Genomic DNA, 22,594 nt, shown 5'->3' on the forward strand with positions numbered 1-22,594 from the left:
GGAGTTCCAGGTTTGCGGTCGAAAAGCTTCTTTTCGCGACTGAGTCTGACAAAAACGATTATTCCATTCCTCGGAACCCCAGGTCTGAAGAATTGTACTGAAGCCCTAGACTGTCCACAGCCCTCTATTTTTTACCGAAGCCCTATATCTTGTCTTTCCGCTCCGGTTGCCACGCAACCGCTCACTTTTTCGCTGACTCAGCGCAGTGGAGCACACGTTCTCGCGCAAAGTATGATGGGTTAACTAGTGCCCGCGCCCTTCGCGCGCAAGTCGAGTTCAACAAAAACATGGACGAAGAAAACGAGGCAGCGATAACGGAAGGTCAAAAGCTCGCATTAAATGGCAAGTCAAAAGAAGCGGAGGATTATTTCAGGAACCTGTCCAAGAAAGGAATTCCAGAGGCTTCCGTTGCCTTAGCCCAGATTTTCGCATTTCAAGGTAAATGGAACGAAGTGCTCGATCATGGCAAAGTGTTGCTGCAGAATCCGCACATCTCGTACAACTACTGGCCTTTCCAAGAAGCGATGAGAAAGCTGATCACAAGAGCAGTGAAGATAACAGGAAGGAAAAGCCAATTTGAGGTGATGTTGGAATGGTCTGGAGCTGTGGCAAGGGCCGCTTTGTCTTCAGAAGTTTGGGCTGTGGAGTCATTCCAAAAAGGCTTGGACGATATGGCTGTCGCTGTGGGTTTGAAAGAAAACGAGGAACCCGCTGAAAGCGAGTCGGAGAAAGAACCAGAACTCTCCAAAGAGGAGAAGATAAAGAAGTACGAGCAAGAGATCAAGAAGACTATTGAGGATCCAGTGCTGGGAAAGGATTTGAAACATGTTGCAAAGATAAGGTGTGTTTTGTTACGGGAGGGAGGGGGGGGGGGGGGGTGTACATTTAGCTATGAGTGGGGAGGGGGCAACTCAATGTGTTCCAATAAATTTGTTTTTAGAAAACACCTGTCAGTCAGCTTCACCTGCTCAAGGTCCATGTGTTAACCCAAATTTTCCATACTGATTATATAGCTGGTCGGAGAGATGGACCATATAATATAACAGATATAAAATTCGTGTTTAATTGTAACTATAATCCGCCCGATCTTAGACCTTTTCAAGGTTGCATTACTGAAGGAGGGAATGGATTGTGTTGAACTCAAGGGAATCACAGATGGGCATGTATTTTTGCAGGTTAAAGTTTGAAAAATCGACTCGTGTGTGTGAGTGGGTCTGCTTAGCGCTTCAGTTAGGTTGCTTGCAGTTAACCTAAATATATTGGGGTTTACTGTTTATTCGACTTCAACTTGAATAAACAGGTCATTTTAACCTGCAAAAAATACCTGCCGATCACAGACAACTTGAAACACAGCGGCCAACTTTTTTACAAGTTTGTTGGTTTCCAGTGTGCATGTGTAAGTCGTGGCCTAGCCCCTTTAAATAGAAAAAGTAATGGCAATGTGTTAAATTCATATTCATACTTTAAATTCCATTGCCTTTCCAATAACAAGTTTGTGCTTATAATTGCACTCTTATCCATGTCTAATATTCCCTTTACGGTCACTAAGAGATAAACAAATATATATAAAAGCATGAAAAATTAACACCTGATCGCAGGCTAGTGGGTGTACATTGTGTAAGTGTAAACATGCAAGAAAGCAAGGAAAGAAGTCATTTCACACACTCTAACATGAACAAGGGTAAGCAGCTTTTTAATAATAACAAAACCAACAGTTGTCTTAAATTATTTTGTGTCATTGTGTTTTAGGTTTCTTAATGCCAGACTGTATGATTATGAAGAGGAAATGGTCCGTGTTTATCTGGAAAATGACTCTGCTTGGGGCAAACGCCAAATTGACTTTGATAATGTCATGGATGTGGCAAAACTTCTTGTCAAAGATGGCAAGGATTCACAAGCATGGGAAGTGATTTCCAAGAAACTTAAGACCTGGCAGCCGTACAAGTGTTATGAGGTAGCGCCAATTGACTTGTTGAATGATGACGTTTTATTTGATATCATGTCACCACAGAGATGCCAAGCTGTGCTAGCTACTAAATATGAGAACAAGCTCGAAGAGTTGGGAGAATTGGGCTTATGATCAGTATTATAGTGTTTTCTTGTTAAACTATGATAGGCACTTGACTGTATCACTGAGTGTGAAATTTGCCATAACTCTTGAAAATTAATGTCCAATAACTGGAAATGTCATATCTCCTACATGGTACTGACAGTTGTTTTGGTTTTGACGTATGGTACAGTCAGTCTGGATCACATCCAGTTGCATGATAAGAGCAGTGATGTATGACTACCCTTGCCTATCATATCATACCTGTTGGCTGTTGGTCCAAAAAATGTGGTCATTAGGTTGCCTTTACATATAGTTTCAATTCTTGTTTTCAATTTCTTGAAGTCAATTTTAAATTTAATGTGGTCAATGTGTTGGACGTTTGATAGAATCCCATCTAGGAAGGCCAGATACATGTAGCTCACCGATACATGTTGCAATAAAACTGTTACGAATCCTTACTTGTTAACATACATGTATAAGTTGCCAATGCCAAGCATATCCTTTTTGTGGTAACAGTAAGAAAATAAGTTATTTAAAAGAAATTATTGATGCTGTTGGCATGAGTATAAACCATGCTATAGATAAATAATAAAGTTACCGGTAATATTATATACTAGAGCGGTTTTCACTTGAGTGTCGAAAGTTAATTGCGTTTGCTTTGGTTTTGCATTGCTTTGCTTACTGATTGGCTAAAAAATCTCGCACCACTTTCTCAGCCAATCAGAACTAAAACCCAAACCAATCATGACTCGCTCGCACACGTTTTCCCGCGCTTCGTGCCAGCTACATGTATTTGCTTCGAGTTTTGATTGGTTCACTGGATTGTCTGTGTTCTTTGTGATTGGCCAGAGTGATTACTTCGGTTTTGGTTTTACGATACTCAATTGAAAACTGCTCTAGCAGTAATCATAGGAGCTGCATTAAAGGAGCATTTTCAAAACGTATAAACCATGTCATAGATGAGACAGAAAAGTTATATAATTTATTATTTTGTATGCCATGGCCGTGTAATTTCAGAAATATATGGTAAGTCTAAACTATGATGTAATTTTTAATAAAATAATTTGTTTAAAAATTATCTAACAAAAGGTACATCAATTACTAAAGGAAGGGCAAAGGTGTGGTGTGTCCATTAAAAAGGTGGGATTTGTGGTTTAGAAAGTTCATAGGTTCTGCTTTGCCTGGTAACCTTGATATTTTTTTCTCAACTGAAAGGTAGAACAATATACCCTTTCAACTTATCAAGTAACCTTGTAAATCAAAAATGGTTGTGGAACAAACTGTATGCCAAAAGTCAAAGTGTAATGAGCGTGACTGCCAGTATTTGAGACCTGCAGATTTTAAGGCCATATTGGAAAATTGGAGAAATTTAAAGGCTGCATATGATAGGAACAAATCTTTCCAGTCAGAAATACAAATCTCCAGAAAAATTATCATTACATTTGTTTTCAAATGATCGGCGTAATCACATAACAGGCTTAGGCAGATAGCTTATTGCTACGAGTACTCTACCCACCCTGAATGAAAAAAAAGTGATGACTGGCCCATAGATACCAGGCTTAATAGCACATCATGAAAGACAAACGCAACTCAACAAATTCATACTTTATTATATTAACGTTCTAAAATCTACTATCTAAAAGGAAACAAAGTTTTCAGGCCTAATTTACCTACCCTGTTGTTTAGTAAAGGCAACTGTTTTATATTCCCACAATAATTTCCTGTAGTTGTCTTGAAAGCCAGAATATTAGTGAGCTTTTTCAGCTTTTATATTCCAGCACTCATTTCGTCATACGGTCTATTTACCGTAAAACCTCTATAACTCCCTCCCACCCCTCTCAATTTTTTAAAAGCCCCTCTTCGGTCTGGAAGTTAATTTTTTAAACCATCGTCTCTATTTTAAGTCCCACCTCCACACAAGATGGATGGTTAATCGAATCATGACAAATCATGAACAAGGAAATGACAAAAACAAAACAAATTTACGCTTTTAAAGGTTACCATCCACGATATCTATTTTGTGGAAATGTGACCAAACAGCACTAAAACATTAACAACTCCACTTTATTTCTTTGATATGTAAACTAAAGAGCTCCCCTTTATTAAATCCTCCACACCCCCCCCCCCCCCCAAATTGAAAAAAAAAAAGTCTTAAAAAGAAACAAGCTCCCTAGGGCAGCCCTGGGGAGCTTGCAGGGCTAGAGCTTAAACGGTATTTTTCTAGCCGAAAGCCGACAAAACATTATTGAAATAATATTAAACATCACATCAGTCTCTTGACAGTTAGTAGAAGTTAACTCAGGGCCGTAGCCGCTTTGAGGCAAACGGAGCCACTTGCCTCAGTCTCGATCTTTTGTTTCGTTTTTGTTGTTGTTGTTGTTGTTTTTTAAAGGGAGAAAGTAAATACCTCGGAAGAGAATTATAACCATGGACATCGCCTCAGCCATAATGTTTTTCTGGCTACGGTCCTGTAACTCCATGAAAGTTAACAATAAAATAAACAATATTTTAGTTATTGTGTAATAATAACACGGCGCACACATTTTCTTCCTGCTGTTGCCACTTTGCCGGGCAAGTTTTCACATTTTCTGAATGCAGGCAAACTGATTTACATCCATGTTTATCACTTTGGTCTCATCAACAATGGCTCTGCAAAAATATTCATAGAACACATTGTTGCACATTGTAATAATTCTCAAAAGCAAAACTTTCGCAACTTAAAGCAGAAGATGGTATCCGATAGCAACCGCGCGGAGAGTATAAGCATGTGTGACGGTGAGAAGCACTGAAACCGAGCATGAATGTCAGTTATGCTGGATTTCCACTGACACGTAATTTTTTATGTGCGTTTACGTGCGTGAAACAATTTAGAGACAAAACTTGAGTAAACGTTTACGCAAGTAGTTCATACATTGTCCCTAAATTTTTTCACGCACGTAAAAAATTACGCGTCAGTGGAAATTAGGCTCTTACCGAAAGTGCTCGTAAAAAAAGCATTTAATGCTTAAAGCAGTGCTCGTTTTTTACCAAAAAAAAACTAAAATAATGCTAATTTTTTTAAAAAGTACTCGTGGTTTACATAAAAATGCTCACTTTTTTCCGATTTTTTTAAAACAGAATATTACATTTTTCAGATTTTCAGTACTTTTTTTTTCATTTTTTGCCTTGGCTGTAGGCTTTTGTACATTATGCTGGCATTTTTTCGAGCATTTTAGTGAGGCAAAAGCATTGAGCATTATTCGAGCATTTTAGTGGCATTTTTCCGGAAAAATGTTTTTTCCGAGAAAATAAAAAAGAAATTAAAAGAAAATTAAGACTAAAACCCAAAATCCAACAAAAAATAAGTGTCTATAGATAGTCAACTGCTTTCTGTACTTAGCCTCGTAGATGATTTCGAGGAGTATGTTTTTTTGGCTGTATTTATGAACTTGTATACGTTGTTGTTGTTACTTGCAACACTTGTACATTTTTGTAAGTGTTAACTTTTAACACCATGTTGAAAACTTTGAAATTAATTTTAAAAAACCGTTTGCGTAATGAGCATTATCCGAGCATTTTAGTGACTTTTTTGGGGGAGACCAAGCATTTTAGTGGGAAAAATGGAGCATTATGATGGAGCATTTTAGTGGGGAAATAAAAGCATAATGTACAAAAGCCTACTTGGCTGGCTGTCTTCCATTGTTCCTCGATGACAACGTGGATGACGCCATCTTGGAACGAGTGTGATGGACTGGGTTTCTAGAAGGCAACCGCTGACCTATCAAACATATTCCCCAGGCCTCCTCGGCTCCTTTGACTAAAGTGAGGCCAAAATGTATCTGGGAGGCTTTGGACGCCATAAAAAAAGTCAGATTGTGCTTTTTAACAAAGTCGAAAATCCAAAATAATGCTAGCAGTGCTTTTTGGGATAAAATGTAGAAAAAAATGCTCGCGAAGCAAAATAATGCCAAAAAAAGTGCTAGCACTTTCGGTAAGAGCCTAGTGGAAATCCACCTTTAGGCTTTTGATTAAGTGCATAATAACACGTAGTTATTCTTTTTTTTATGAACAGTGAATACAGTACAAAAAGGGGTGCAATAAGAAGATAGGGCAAGCGCGATTTATTTAAGCCTATTAAATTTGAGGGTCCTGAAGCGGGAGGGAGTATAAATCCATTTTTTAGCTCAAACTGTCCAAAATCCATTTGCCAGCCCCATTTTCCTAGAAAAAAGGCATATCTCAGTTTCCGTTTACTCTGTGCTGGCTCCTGTAATAAACATGTGATTGGTAACGAGGACGGTATTTTTTTGTTGTTGCAACAACTCGGTTGAAACTGTAGACAACTTAATTTTAATTGGTTAGACCGCAGTGCGTGTCAAAAATCCTCTAACTTCGAGTATACAAAGGGGAAATACCAAAGCTGTACGTCATAATAACGTCTGAACAGAGCTAAACCTTTCTAGTCCTACCTTTAATTATTTTTGTGAATTTGCATCTGCTGCTTGAACACTGCCAGTTTGAGCGGCTGCACGTACTGTTAAAAAAAATAACTCAATCAAGGGAATGATGAATTTTATGATAAATGTACATTAAGTTTGGTATTACAAGGATTCTCAACTTGTTGAATCAAACGCAGCTAGCGAGGTGGAAAATAACTTGTCTTAAAAAAACGTCATATTAAATTAAAACGTTTATCAAAATCAACTGCGATTTTGTTCAATTGCAAATGCTGTAACGCGTGCTTTAATTGGCTAGACACGGTCAGACGTAAACATTTTTCTTGTGCTACTGTGATGATTCGTTTTTCACGAACGCAAAGCGCAAGCACGAGAAAAGGAAAAATTTTGATCCTCTTTTTTGGCTTGTGCTTATGCTTGCGTGGAAGCCGTTTTCGCTAAGAAATAAGAGCTGTTATTCTTGTGCTTGCGCTTGTGCTTGCGTCACTAGTGAAAACCAGGCTTTACCTGGCCTCCCTCAGATCCTTCAATTTAAAAGAACAATGTTGATATTTGGCGCGCGTTTGGCGACCTTAGCAAGTGGTATTTTTACCTACGTTCAACTAGTGTGTTAAAGTTGTTAGAAATTAAATCTGCAACACTAGATATTGTTTTTCTTCTCGTGTTTTTGTAACAGACTGTCGATATCAGTAGTTACAAGACTGCTTACCATAAGGTACATCTGTCAGGAAGAACAATTAGCTCTCCGTGAAAGTACTTTTCCCCTTCAAAGTGGCAAACTATAAACAGTAATGCGATAAAGAACCATGTAAGTGTTCGTTACGCTATTACTTTTATAATATGATGTCTTCATGAAATAAAAAAAAACGGTGGGAATAATAGAAAGTATCAAGATCCACTCTTGAAAGTATCCATGTGGCAAAAATTAGAATAAAATAGCGGCGAAAAAAGGTTTTCTTTTATTTTTTATAGACCTTCATCAGTAGAAACTTGTACCCATTTCATATACCTATTAGACCTTAATAGAAATACTGCGCTCCTTTTAACTCGAATAACCCTTGTTCGATGGATCTGTTCAGGATATTCTGAAAGGCCCTTTTGTATCTAAATAACAGCTTGTTTTTCCCTTTTCTATACTCCAACTCGTGAAATCGCCTACTCTTTCATAAACCGGCCAGCCTGAAAAACGGCATCCCTTTAGGGCGGAGCCTCCCTTTGTAGTGCAATAGGGAGTATCCCCCGCCGGGGCCCTGGGCAAGTACCCTTGGTTTGACGGAACAGCTCCAGTCTTAAGGTACCATCACATACACATTAATTAACCAACCTCTAGCATAGTCATGTGGGCACACTGGACAGCATTTTCCTCTGATTTTAAACGGATCTTCACACTGTGGTCTGGGACAGCGAAGTATGGAACAATTCCCGGTCTGTAATTCTCCGCACAAGCAATGCGCGCATTCACTAAGACTCCAAATTTCACCCTTCCTGTAAACTTCTTCTGTCAGCGGATGAGCGCATTGTGGAGTCTCTGTTAAAACATGTAAAAATTTTGACGATTTGAATATTACTCGTTTGAAGGCTATGTGTTAAGGCTAAGCATGTATGTGAAGTTTAGACAGATTTTAATCCCAAAAGAAACACGTGCCTATCAGCGAATTTCGTTTGCCTCTGGTTTCTGGGGTTTTCTTATCCAATCTGAGAAAATTCGTTTATATTATCTTTTTAAAATAAATTGCCATATTTAGAGAGGAAACCACATCAGCTCTAGCTGGTTTTCACGCGGGTCCTCTATCCAGGTCGAACTGGAATTGGAAATGTTGATTTTTCAGGAGGGAGGAAAACCGGAGAACCCGGAGAATAACCTCGGAGCAAGGCGAGAACCAACAACAAACTCAACCCACATATAACACCGGGCCAGAATCGAACCCGGGTCGCATTGGTTGGAGGCGAGCGCTATCACCACTGCGCCATCCCTGCTCCCCTTTGTTGCTGTTATTGTTGTCGCTGTTGTTAATGTTGTTGTTTTTGCTTTAGTACGCGCGTTTCCTGTGCTTGTCATCAGGGGCATATTTTGGCTTTTTGTTTTGGCTTAGCAAAATTCAAGGTCGCTGCTGGAACCCAGTCTCGAACTCCGTACCTTGCCAGTGATCGATTTTGAGTCAGAGAAAGGTGCTGTCAAAGCCGAGCTTGAATAATGTCCTAGAAATTGGTTTTAAAAGTGAGCCTGTTTGCAGGCTACCCGTATCTCCGCATCAAAAAAGTGCTCGCGCCGATAATTTTCTTCAACAGCCTGAAGTTTTTTCACTTACCACTGAGTGGTTCCATTTGTTGGTGACTGTCGTGTTGACACACCCATCCTTCCGACTCTTCACATTTGCTTGAAACAAAAAAGGAAAGAGGCTGTGGTGAAAAAAAAATTATCATGTACACAGCGTTTTTCACTTTCTACGTTCAGTGATTCGTTTGAAAAACTAGCTAAAAACTCGTGCCACTTTACCAAAATCAATCGTGTCTCGCTTGCGCACGTTTTCCCGCGCTTTGTAAATGCTCCTTGCATTTGCTTCGAGTTTTGATTGGCGTACTGGACTGCTTGTGCTCTTTGTGATTGGCCAGTGTGATTACTTTGGTTTTGGTTTTACGGCACTCTTTTTTTGAAAACTGCTCTATCTCTGCGTAGATCATATGTAACTTCAACTAATTCTACACTTACCAGAGCGACTTGCGATCCTGTAGCACAATAATTTCACTCTGGAAGAATTTCTTTCCATTGAATTTACAAACTAAGGAATAAAAGGCTCTGTGTTATGTCCAAAGAATCATGCACAAATGATCAGGCGTGGGTATCTCATCATAAAGACAAGACCATACAGATCGAGAGTTACGAGCTGAGCGCCTGAAAGGTGACAAGATCGGCTATACTCATATTCATTTCGCTTCACAACATCGGGGTATCGGTAAGTCGCTGACAATGTCGTTGTATTTAAGAGGAAATCCGCCAGGACTTCGAGTAGTTATTGGACAAAATTATGTACCAAAACTATTTACACCTGATTGCAAGCTTTTGTGTTACTGCTTCAAATATCTTATCGAAAGAAATCTTTTCTAACAACACCAAACATCGAAAACAAATTTCGAAGTTCCACTGAATTCCCATGAATCGCTTAAAAGATGCGAGCTTTTGCCCATAACTTGTGAACTTTGAATATCATTTTCTCAGAATCTGATAAGAAATTGTTGTACCAGAATTATTTCCACCTTATTGCAAACTTTTTTGTTACTGCTTCAAATATCTTATCAAAAGAAATCTTTTCTAATAACACCAAACATCGAAAACAAATTTCGAAGTTCCGCTGGATTCCACTGAATCGCTTAAGACGAATTTACAAAATGGCTACACGTGAGATTTTGCCTATACCTTGTGAACTTTGAAATTCATTTTCTCAGACTCTGATAAGAAATTGTTGTTGATGTTATCACGGATAATTACTTGCATCTTTACCTTTTATTAAGGGTAGGAAATAACGCAATAGGATTTAAATTATTCTGGTACTTGATTTTTGTCCAACTTTAATAAATATTACTCGACTTCCTAGTGGATTCCGTCTTAATACTTCTGGGATTATTAAGGACCCTATAGCTGTCAATGAACAAAATATCCATAATAGTACAACTCTATATAAGTATATCTCAACTGCTTGGAGTGTGCATGACCACCCAGCTTTCCAAAAAGGGCGGCGGAGGGGTTTCAACTGGAAACGTCTGGGAACAACTCCAGTTAGTGGCAGGATGCCTGAGTCCCTACTTTCTGAACCAGGGACCTCCAGATTTCAAGTCCTGTGCCCTAATCTACTTGGTTTTCTCGCGTCCACTAACTAACTAAAGGCAGGCATCCCAAGAATTGACGTAAAAAATGAAAAAATGAATGAAATGTGTGCGTGGCAAGCGTTTTGAGAGGGTTATAACATCTTTGAGGTAACACGACAACACAGGACTAACCTTTATTCCAGTCAGTGTCCATACAAAACTTGCAGCACCTTCCCTCAACACGAGCAGGATCCTCACAGCCAGGAATATTACACTGCATTGCCCAGCAGTTGAACTGACCATTTCTTTTACACACACAAGCTGTACATGCGAAATCTCCTCGTATCCAGATTTCACCAGTCCGGTAGTATTTCCTCGTGACAAGGTCGAAACATTTATTTTTCCCATCTAGTATGAAATAAAATAAGTTAAAATTGGAACTAATAGCTTTTAAAGAGGAGGTCTGTTTGTCGATCTTTTAACTGCTTACTGCTGCTCGGCTTGTGGGAGAAACACTTTTAAATCCCAAAATTAAACTGGCTGCTTAGTTAAAATCAGTGATTGAAGCAATTTGTGATTGATTGATTGATTGATCGATCGATCGATCGATCGAAGATCGATTGATTGATTGATTGATTGATTGATGTAAACCCAAAACCAAAGAAATCACCGTCTCTGGCCAATCATAAAGGACACAGACAATCCAGTGAACCAATCAAAACTCAAAGCAAATACTTGTAGCCAGCGTGAAGCACGGGAAACGCGTGTGAGCAAATCACGATTGATTTATGTTTTACTTCTGATTGGTTGAGAAAGAGACACGAACCTTTTTAAACCAATCACAAAACATAGTAAAGCGAAAGCAATGCAATTCAGAATTACTTTCGACACTTAAAATGGGAACCGCCCAAATCGTAATGGCAGTTACAATATTCTCTTTATTTCACTGCCGTATTTTGTTTTTTATTCTGTACGACCTTAGTTTTGGAAGGAAACCGAAGATTTTTGAAGAGAACGGAGGAAACGAAATAAGAAAATAACCATATACCCTCCTAGTTGAGTTCAAACCACCACTGTGCTCAAATATTTTTTTAAAAAGTACTTTAAAATTTCGATATCATTGATACGCGGAAAACCATGCGCGACCCGGGCCTGACTTTTAATCAATATACGACGCCTTTTTAGCCAATCAGATTACTGAAGGTCTTACGTTTCAACTCCAACCCACCTTTTTCGCATCTCCTCACTTTAACGTTTTCAGGTTTCATATTCTCGCAGTACCACGAATCGTCGCCTGGCACACATGTCAATCCTCTATCACATAATTCATCTTCTTTCTCAAATGGTTCTCTCCTGCACGGCTCCCCGATCGACTTGAGGCACACATAACAGCAGCCACACTTATCTTTCACGACACCCGTTTTGCAGCTTTTCACCGGTGGGCATGCGTACTTCGGGTCGGGGCAGTTGCCCGCGCTGTCACACCAACAGGAACTGCATTCCGGCATTTGAATTGGAGCCTGCGCAGTGATGCATGATAGATATGCCAAAAGTAAGAGGGTTGACGGCAAGAACTTTGCCATCTCTGTGGCGAGCTGGAAAAGGAAAATATGTTTGTGTTAAAATGTTAAAATGGGGAGCAGGGATAGCGCAGTGGTGAGAGCACTCGCTTCCCACTATTGTGGCCCGGTCGATTCCCGGACCTGGCGTTATATGTGGGTTGAGTTTGTTGTTGGTTCTCGTCCTTGCTCCGAGGGTTTTTCTCCAGGTTCTCCGATTTTCATCCCTCTACAAAACCCAACACTTCTCTATTCCAATTCGATCAGGAATCCGAGGGCCACAGGTTTGTCAGTCGCAAGACTGTTATGTGCAACCCTCGTAAAACAAAGTTGCTTTATTTAGATTTTATTTTAATTTTTTAAAAACCTTTCTAAGGGCACGGTCATAAACATTTCTTCGTTTTACCTCCAACAATAACAACAGCAATAAAAATAGTTTTAGTAAATTGCGCAAGTGAAACCAAGAGCAGGAAAGAGAGTGTGTTCTCAGATCAATACAGCGAAGAAAATAAACTAAACTAGTTGTGTCCCAATAAATAACACGTTGTTGAGTTTATTGCTGGAAGATAAATACAGCATAACAAGAGGAGCGACTGGGGAACAGCCAGTTAAAACACTGCTTTCTATTTTTGCAACGCAAAAATAAACGACCACCTTGAACAGTTTGCAATTTATTTTCTAATTTAGCCGAGTATATGAAAGAATTCATATATATGAATTGCGGATGAGAGGTAAAGTAAAGAAATGATCCTCGCACTAAATTTGGAATTATAAAGAAATTGCAAAGAAAGAAGACAGAGAAAGTTCTGGCTCAGTCCAACGAAAGAAAAAGAAAGAATTCAGAAATTTCCACAAAAAAAAACATTCTTTTTTTACCCGGCCATGAATGTCTACATTTTGATTCCTACCATTTTGCGGGAATCTTCAAAACTGTATAGATTTCCAGCCATGTTCATAAAAAAAACACCACGAACTAAAAGTTCAACAAAAAGAAAGGGTTTGAAATACCACAGCTGTTTGTAAATAACTGAAGTGGCGGTTAATTTACGTTTGGAATTTTTACTTAGATGATAAACTTATTTCGAGTCTCAATGGCTGTTTGTTAATTGAATGTTAATTGATGATGTTTCCATTTAGTTTGGACACAGAAATCATGTGGCATTGAATATATTCGGCAAGGCGAGCCCGGACAAGATTGTCGAACGGTAGCGAACCAAACAACTTATTATAAAGTGGAAGTTATATATGACATAATCGATCGCCTATCTGTTACGGGCGAAGACTCTAGACAAAACGATTTTTCTTTTGAGGCCCTGACCTATACCTATGGAATGTATCACAGAAGCATACGTAGCAACTTAATGACCAAAAAATAGCATTTCGATAGCGAAATTAAAAGGCTGAAAATCGTATTCATACTTATCCAAAAGTCATCAATAGGGAATAAAAAATAAATTACAAGCAAATGAAAACTGAGAATTATTGTCCCGTTCTTGCAGTTAATAACATAGTCATTATTGTATGACTATTTGTTTAAAGAGGCGCGTAATCTTTAACCTTTCTTTTGTGCGCGCGGAACGTTGAAGCTCCGCCCATTTGGCTAAGAGATATTTTAAGTAGCACCTCTATATTTAGTCCGCGCTGTTTATCGTTATATAGACTGCAGGATTCTCTTGCCAGGAAACTAAAACTAACACTGTTGTATATTGTAGATATACCGTACTCTAGCGCGCAATAGAACATATCTTATACATAAAGACGTCAGATCCAGACAGAAAAAAAGCATCGCGGCATGCAGAGGTATTTTTTAAAGTTCATTTAATCCCACACCAAGCCCTGATTTTTTTTACCATTCTTTGTTTATTCCGTTTCATTTTGTTCCAAGGCTATTAAAAGGAAAAATTATATCAATGTTTTCTGAAACATTCAAAAACCTGAGCGAGTGGTTCACGACAATTTCTTGTCTTTTTCTTGTAAACATGCGACATACTTAGCATTGATCTAGTGATCATTATTTAATTTCTTCTCACAGGATCGATGCAAGTCAACATAGAGAGGTATCGAGAATACAAGAACTGGTCAGAAGTGACAGTTTTTCCACGGTATAATAAAATTCTTTCGACTAGTAATGTTGGAAATTTACAGATGTAACTATTAAAGAAGCTAGTTAACGATTTTGCTTGAGGAAATCAAAGAATTCAAAAGCAACTTTATCATCTGAGTCACAGAACAGCCGGTGTACACATTGCTTGAACATCCAGTGATCAAGGCTGGATTGCATATGGTTCAAAATTCATAGAATTCTTACAAACCTTGTTTCTGACTTGTCTTGGCAATAAAAAAAGCCCTTCCACTTTGAAGGCCTCTTCTGGAAATAATATGTCAGGAAAACAAGAATTCCGGTGACTGAAAATTAGCTGCAGCTTGAAGACTGATAAAACACTCATCTGACATCTGACGTTTACAACAGGGCGCGAGCGGCCCGGGGCAACAGAAGAACCAGAGACGCGCCCGGCGCCGCAGCAACCGGCCCGAAGAGAGCCGCTCGCAGTACAACAGTAGTGTTCCAGTGACCTTATATAATATATTATGGTAATTGAAGAATGTTTTTCTTTTTCAAATGAAGTGGAATGTATGTGCTTTCTTTTGAGACAAAATATATCCAGCTGATTTAAATTAGAAGCTTTTCTTCGTTGGAGTTGACCTTACTTGGCCCTTTGCATTAAAAGGCTCGATGTTTTATGAATGCTCGAGATTTAAACACTTTAGCTGCTTTAGCTAAGGTTGTTGTATCACAAGAGATCTGAGCTAATACAGTTTATACTATTATTACTTTAACCTGCCAGGAATTAACAATTTATTAAGGAAACAAAACATTTATTAATCATTAACATTTTAGCTTCAGGCCATTAATTAGTTAAGTAAACAAATAAAATTGGCTTTTTAATTAAAAGGCACTGATAACTATAACTTAATGTCACTTTTACTTGAGCTAGTCCAGTGGCCAAATGTGTTTTTCCTTACTGTATCGATACACTGTAAAAGCAGAACACAGCAATTGACCATTTAAAGGATGTTTTGATTCGTTACCAAAATCTTAGAAACCATTGAACTGAATTATAGTCAACTCTCTCTATCTTAACGGACACATCTCTCTATAAGATGGACACCTCTTTAAGACGGACACATGGGATTGGTCCCGTCCCTGCCGGATGTTTTAGTCATTTTATGGTAACTAAACTCCCTATAAGACGGACACTTCTCTAAGACGGACAGTTTGAGCCGGTCCAGACGGTGTCCGTTTTAGGAAGAGTTGACTGTACTTATACTTAGAATGCGAAACAGGAGAAATATGAAACTTTCAGTTTGGAGACAGGTCAGTTATATTCACATAGATTACATAAACTAAATATTCCTAGATCGAATACTGTTTCAAATTAAGTTATATGGAACTGCAACAGAGCCGTAATAAAACCTTCTGACACTTCGCGTGTATAACTGAAAATTCATTGCACCGGTTCAAGAAAAATGTTTACGGTGGCTTATCCATTGCAATCGAATGTTTCGGAAACTCGAGTATATAAATCAGATGGAACATTTAAAGTTTCCGAAAGCTAAGATCAGAATTGTCACCCGACAGCTGAGGTTTTCTTCTACATTTGGAATATGGAGTTCAAAGGAAAATCATGTTGCATTCGCAATTTATCTCGAGCCCAGCTTTTCCCAACCCGGAAATAGACATGAAATCGAACAATAAAATACAGCCACGACGGTTCGGGAGTGGATAGCGTTAATCATGAATCATGAATCGATAGCTGTAAAATTGGTATTGGAATCACGTATTTTAGTAAGCTTTGGTAAACAGCTTGGGAATCATGCACATAACGGAGATGGTCTTAAAAGAATGCATAATAGCAAATGAATGCTTCCATCGATATTGATTGCTTGTAGAATATAGAATGTAGCAAAAAGTAAACTTTCCAGTGTAAATTCTTCGACAAATATCTTTCAGAAATGGCCTGAAATCGCATTTCTGAGCAAGTGAAAGGATATATGGCTTCAGAATTTATCCAGAGGGAGCATATCTCCAGACCCTCCTATACGGAAAGCAATGGAAACACGACTGTACCCTTGGCCGATTCACAGTGGATCAAGTACTGTTACCACTTGACAGATGAGTATTTCGAAATAATTTGATGACTGAAAATATTTGTCCATGGCCTTCGCGCCATATTATCCATGCCAGAAGTGTCTCCACTTGGAAAAGGAGACTCTGTTAGCAGAGGGAACCAGAATGCGAACCAGCCTGTAAGTGAAAAACAACAGAAGCTGGTAACACGTTATTTTGACAGCTGTGTGAAAAGAGTGATAATGAATCATGAATAGTTGAATAAAATTTGTAAATGAATATGAATATCGAGGTAAAATAAGACAGGAATCATGAATATCCAAAGTCCAATGATTCCGCTTCCACCCCCGACACGAAGGTATAAATATAAAGTAGTCCAGACCAGATACGTTTATAAACAAGTTTAGCATAGTATCTCGCCAAAAAATATGTTGTTGTTAACGATAATTTTATACACTGAAATACAGTTTTCTGTTCGTAATACTAAGAAATTTCAATAATAAATGAAACCAAATGCAAAATGTCGGCTTAAGTCTCAGTAGTATCACATTATATACTTCGCTCGGATGCTTCGAGTTTAAAGACAAAACTGTATCCGTTATAAATAACATACTAAAGCTTAAAAGGTCCGTTGGACTGAACGGCCGCCAAGCCAAATTAAACTGATCTTTATCTCAAAGTGAATGTTTTGTAAGAAGATCGGTTTTATGAGGTGAACCCAAGACCAAGTGTTATCCATCCCAGCCAACTCAGAAAATGACAATTTATCGTTGAGAGTTATGAGTTCAGCAGTATTTGTATAGATGTATGTTTTCTTCTCTGTTACAACCGCACAAGTTTGTGCAGAAGGAACAAATTTCTCCATTTTCGAGTTTGAGCAAAGTTGCTATAAGAAAACAGCAGTAGTTGGCAATGTCATCTTCCAAAATAAGTCTTGAAACAGAATAAATTATATAAAATATTCGTCGATAAATACACGCACCCACTAAACTTATCTGTACTTGGGTAAAGTTTTCGGGGTTTGTAACAAATGTACTGACGGTTGTTAGGACCGTTATAAATTCTGACATTGTGGTATGATAGGGCTTGAAATTAAGTCTACCGCTCATTTTAAACAGATTACACGGTAATTCAACGGCCCAATACCGACCTTAATAACGCTCGGAGCTTTTCCTTGTATAATAGGATTAAACCTGGGCGATACTCTATTCGAGTCTTACCTTCATCAAAGACCTTGTGCCTTGACGGGAGGTTTTCGTGAGCTGGAAACACTGTTTTGCCACCTTCTGGAAGGTGTATCAAAACGATCTTTTTGCATGATTAAATTCCGCTGTAATGTAATATTGAATTTGTCAAAAGGTTACGGCTATTTTGGCGAAGCGAGCCGGGGCGTTCTAGAAAATCTGCCCTCCGTATGTCCATAGCATGATAACTTGGCATGTTCTCTTGCATAGGGTTGCATACGACAGAACAAAATTCGTTGCAAATTGCCGGTTTCACCATATACCACTTGTATATTAACTCATCAGGTGCCTGTTAAAAGATATAAGGACTTTAAAACATATTAAAAAGTAATTTAAGATGTGAAAATTTGAAAATCTAGGTTCCGTGTCTCTTTTCAAACGTCATCTTTCATGATTGATTACGGCTGCTAGACCTAAGAACTCATGAATATTAAAACGGTGAGATAAGTAGATATTTTCGCCGAAAGTTCGATAATTGAGTACGTTCACATCTGACCCCAAAGTCGCACACAGACTATAGACTTATTTTCGTTTAATGTACTCATGCTTTAATTACTTTGTACCCTTAAGTTCCAGTACAATTTGTTTTTAAATTCTTCCTGACTGTGACCTAGCCTTTTCAGAAATGGACGAGCTTGTTTGAAAATCTGGGCAAGATTTTGTAAAAAAAATGCTATTGAGCTGTTAATTGGAAAATAATAGACCAGAGCCCAGTCCGCTTTCAAGTTTCAAGTTTATCTCTGATTTGATTGAAGTACTTTAGGGTTTGATCTTAAAAGCTTGGCACAACTTCAAAGGTGTTCAAGTTCTTCGGCGCTTTATCTTAACCCCACTTAAACACCAAAGGATACCGCTTTTAGCAAACTTTACAGTTCTAGATCTCACTACACAGTATAGTGTAGAAAGTTCGAAGGAAATGACGACTAAAAATCACCTATTAAGCGATAACTGTTTGCCGATTTTATCTCGCACTTGATTAAGAAGAGGCATATTCATCAATGAACTATTTTTATCATAATCAAACTGTGCGTTTAACGTTTGGCGACCCTTATCAGAAAATCTTCTTATTTTCTTTATCTCAGGCGATTTTCTGTTTATTTAAGCTTCTAAATATAAAATGTTTGTTGTTGATTTTCCAGATTCTTCATTCTTAACTGTTTTCACAACAGACTAGCGCGGGCCTACTAGTTAGTTTTCCTAGCTGTGTTAAGTCTGTTCTTTACTGAGCTTGTCTTGCAATGAAGAACTGTAGCTTGCTATCCTTGCAAACTATTAATAACTGGGGTTAATGGGCCCTTGACGTAACCTACCTACCTACACTGAATCCTTCTTTGTACGTGTTATACGGGGGGGGTCTTCTTATTTTGGGGGCGCCCGGGGTTTTTTTTAAAGGGGGGGGTTTATATATTGGTAATTTTTATTTTTTTTTTTTAAAAAATTTTTTTAAGGTATTAAAGGGGGGGGGGGGCCCCCCCTTTCCCCTTGCTTATGTACACCTACGGCTTGAGTGCTTGTCGCCTACCAACTAGCTTCGACTCTCTTAGTTAGAGTGAAAGTTTTTACCTCATCTAGCTGATAACTTGTATTGTTAGAGTTATTTTTTTTTGTGTTCGCACATGCAATAATGAACAGGCATATTTTTCCTAAGGAGGGCTGCAGTGGCCTAATGGTTAGCCGAGTGCGCCGGACTTCGCGGGTTCGAGCCCTGGCCTGGACACTGCGTTGTGTTCTTGGACAAGACACTTTTGTCTCATAGTACCTATCTCCACACCCAGGTGTATAAATTGGTACCGGCGAATTTACTGCTGGAGGCAGCCCTGCTATATATGGACATGCATCTCATCTAGGAAGGAGAAAAAGAAACGCCTAGCCGCTCATTGCTGTAGAAACCGGGATAAGATCCGGCCTGATTAGTCCCTTGGCTCGACAGCGGGCTTTACCTATATTTTACCTACCTACCTACCTACCTACCTACCTACCTACCTACCTACCTACCTACCTACCTACCTACCTACCTACCTACCTACCTACCTGGAAGGGGGTGGGGCTACCTTTACCTACGCTGGACGTATCCAAATACAAGGAATTAGTAATGTCCTTAATCGTAAATAGATCATAATCATCGTTTTATGCTGCCGAAACCAGACCGCTAGATTTATTAGCTCCTCATTTTCCTTAGGTTTGGGACTAGCTCTACAGCCTTATTATTACTATTTTCACAGGACCATTCGGAGACTTACCGGTAGTTTAATTTGATTTTACAGAGACTTGCCGTTTCGCCGGTACAGCGCAAAAAATGTGAAACGTTCATTGCAATCCTCTTAAATAAGACCTCCCAAAGATTAAAAGCACTGAGATCGAATCGCGAAAATTAGCAGAACAAGCTGAAGAAAGATCAAACTGAAAATTAACTTCAGCAAAATAGCTCAAGGGTCTCAAGGAAATTCCTGACCAGCGCTCAAAATGGATTGACTTCTAAAATCTGAGGAAAGTCCGAAACTGAACAAACACTTCCAGTTTGGAGGCACACTAAAAATTATCAGTTCAGACGTTTCTCACTAGTATCTCAGTAGCATTTAAAATATTTAACTTTAGCCAAAAGCCGGAAATTGCACTTCCACATAAATGTCGATTCAGCGGTTGATAACATTCTTCCTGTGGGCTAAAGGAAATTGAGGCAGATCCGTTTGCAGATTAAAACTGCATGCAACATAATGTACTGTGATTTGTTGGAAAATGTATCCTTTACGTTTAGGTAGTTTTAAGTCAAAATCTGTGATTAACCTGTAGTTTGTAAAAAGCTACTTATGATGCTTTTGAAATTTTGCGGAAACTATCGAAAAGAGTCGGGAGGTGGGAGGGAGGGGGGGGGGGGGAGGGTGCTTTCCAGACATTTCGTAATTGGGATCAGTGCCTTTGGGCTCCACAAAGTCTTCATCATGACCTTAAGATCAGTTCCTTTGAGGATTTTCACTGATGAATACGGTGTATACTATGCTTATGTCCAAAGTCAAATAAAACGACTAACGTATACGGCGAGCCGTTTTAATACTCCAGTTTCTGTATACGGCAGGGGAGGGGGCTGAGGACGTTCGCCCCCCCGCCCTGGTCGAGATGCTTTGCTTCCTGTAGTATATTCGTCGTCAATATTTTCCAATAATTTGTCAGTGTCCATTTATATACACATGAACGTAGAGAACTCTCCGCGCTTTCAGTGTAAAGTTTTAAACCCAAAATATAACAAGAGAACGACATCCAGACGAAACATACTCGAAACAGCATTAAAGGAGTTTACCTGACTAAGCGATCAGCAAAGCAAACAAATGAATGCTACTCTAATTAACCAACCTTTGTTTATAGTTCCTCCCCTTCAGCGTTAAACTTTTCTTCTTCCTTCTAAATAAAAAAGTTCTTTTTTCCAGTAGTTTACGACAAACGGACTTCAGAGGAGTCGTAACAGATTTTGACTTCGAAAAGAAGTTTTCCAGTGTAACGTAAGTCGCACAGGATAAAACAAACTGATTAAAGGAACAGACAAGATAGATAATATGCTTGACAGTTACTAGACAAATAGGGTCGTCGACATTTCCGCCATAAACTGTACTTCTGTCCATGATATTTTCGCGTTCAGTGCAATTTATGAGACTTTCCCATTTGATAGAAGCAGTCAATTGGTTTTCTCGGGTAACATAGCAAGAAAATAAACGTTTGCAGGCATATATGTCTGCTGTCTCTAACATTGCCGTTACATTATCGCAAGATTTTCTTCACAAAGGTCATGGTAAATGGCCCGTGTAAAAACTCTTTATATAAAGCTTCATATAAGACTTGTTATCTTATCGCTTTTATTAATTCTGGGTGGGTCTTGGTAGCTGACCATTTTGAAATTTAAAAATTATAATCCACTAAGTGCTTGAAATGTAAGCCGATTTACGGACCCTCCTTCGAAAGCCACAACAGTTTTTTCGCCCGCCAAATGTCGCCACCAAAAATAGTTTAAGGCCTTCTTCTCTGATAATTTGTAAAACTCATATTGGTACCCACATTTGACGGTTTACCTAATCATTTTCTTCCACAACGTTTCTTAGGCGTTAACAGTGAAACAATAATATTCCTTATACTAAATAAAAATTTGGTTTAATTTGTATCTGATCTTAAAATCGGTTGGTAAAAAACGTATAAAACTGAATTTTCGGTAACTCTCTGTTACCTTCATCAGAGTTTAAAAAAAAAACTGAACCAATTTTAACTCTGATGAAGGTAACAGAGAGTTACCGAAAATTCAGTTTTATACGTTTTTTACCAACCGATTTTAATCAGATACAAACCAAATTTTTATTATGTCAAACACTGATCGCCCTAAAAACATCCTTATACTGATACCCGCATTATCAAATTAAGGTTGTTTAGGTTTTAGAAATATACGAGAATTATAATACTGATGAGCTCAAACAACGACCCAACCTGCGTATTTAGACGCGTGAGGTATTTCTTGATAAATGGTTAGGGAGGGGGGGGGGGAGGGGGAGGTTGGGAGTGTGCATGGCACGTCGAATGGTTAATGAACGGCTGCCAGATTCCACCATCAGTCCAACTGTCTGTTCTAGTGTTTAGAATCTTGTCTTCAAGTTTCCCTCCTTAGCAAAGATTCTCAAGAAACACAAAAACCGAAAAAAATGCGTATACATATACAGAGTGTGTTGGAAGACAATTGTGCTTTCAATATTTGCGCGCGCATTCAAAACATGAGGTAATTAACGAGCCATAGCTCCCTATTGCTGACCATTCATAGTGAAGGCTCAACTTGCAAGCTCAAGTCTATAAAAGAACACATTATTCTACAACCTTATAAATAGAAAGTTAAACAACTAAACACAGGACTTTAAATGTATATAAACAATTGATTGTATTTGTCGCTAAGACTCTTCAAAGCAATTCATATCACGTACGTATGAGAGATAATTTCAAATAATTGCCTTTGCTGTCAGGCAATATCAGAATCGAACATGTTTGCCGGTCGTCTAATAACAAGAGAAAATTATCTTTTTTGTGTTTGTCTAAAAACATCACGTAGGAATTCAAAGCAATATTTCGCTTAAAAGGCGAAATTATTTCTGGTGTTCCGTTTTCGCACGTCAAAGGTTAATTCAGAAAATATTTTTCTGGCACGAAGCTTCCGGAACTTTCCAATATCCACGATCCAAGCAAACCGTTCCTGACCGCGATTTCCAAAAAGATGACTCAGAACTTGACGCATGTAATGATAACTTGATATAGCAAATTTTTGCAGCTAATAAGGAAAATATTTTCACTCCCAACTCCGAAAATAACTTGCATTTAACGGACATTCATTTAGTTCCAACGATGAATCG

General features: G+C 38.6%; 2 protein-coding genes across 5 annotated transcripts; one reads left to right on the forward strand and one right to left on the reverse strand.

Annotated features, from left to right (window-relative positions):
• Positions 1–252: 252 nt before the first annotated feature.
• On the forward strand, positions 253–3,128 carry LOC144633788 (uncharacterized). The gene is made up of 2 exons (XM_078492662.1): positions 253–841; positions 1,750–3,128. The coding sequence occupies exons 1-2, from the start codon at positions 288–290 to the stop codon at positions 2,078–2,080; spliced, it is 885 nt and encodes a 294-aa protein (XP_078348788.1). The 5' UTR covers positions 253–287; the 3' UTR covers positions 2,081–3,128.
• Positions 3,129–3,640: 512 nt separating this feature from the next.
• Positions 3,641–20,715, reverse strand: LOC144633780 (kielin/chordin-like protein). Of its 4 annotated transcripts, none has more exons than XM_078492650.1 (9): positions 20,571–20,715; positions 11,519–11,885; positions 10,483–10,698; positions 9,197–9,266; positions 8,796–8,863; positions 7,811–8,014; positions 7,196–7,265; positions 6,499–6,563; positions 3,641–4,699 (listed from the first exon to the last, which is right to left on the reverse strand). In XM_078492650.1, the coding sequence occupies exons 2-9, from the start codon at positions 11,871–11,873 to the stop codon at positions 4,674–4,676; spliced, it is 1,074 nt and encodes a 357-aa protein (XP_078348776.1). In that variant the 5' UTR covers positions 11,874–11,885; positions 20,571–20,715; the 3' UTR covers positions 3,641–4,673. The 4 variants fall into 4 exon arrangements, with proteins under 4 accessions (XP_078348776.1, XP_078348775.1, XP_078348777.1 ...); XM_078492649.1 differs by lacking the exon at positions 20,571–20,715 and adding an exon at positions 17,199–17,302; XM_078492651.1 differs by lacking the exon at positions 20,571–20,715 and adding an exon at positions 17,129–17,240.
• Between the last annotated feature and the right edge of the window lie 1,879 nt (positions 20,716–22,594).

This window comes from Oculina patagonica, chromosome 12 (genome assembly GCF_052425735.1).
Source record: "Oculina patagonica isolate OP01 chromosome 12, crgOcupat, whole genome shotgun sequence".
NCBI lineage: Eukaryota > Metazoa > Cnidaria > Anthozoa > Scleractinia > Oculinidae > Oculina > Oculina patagonica.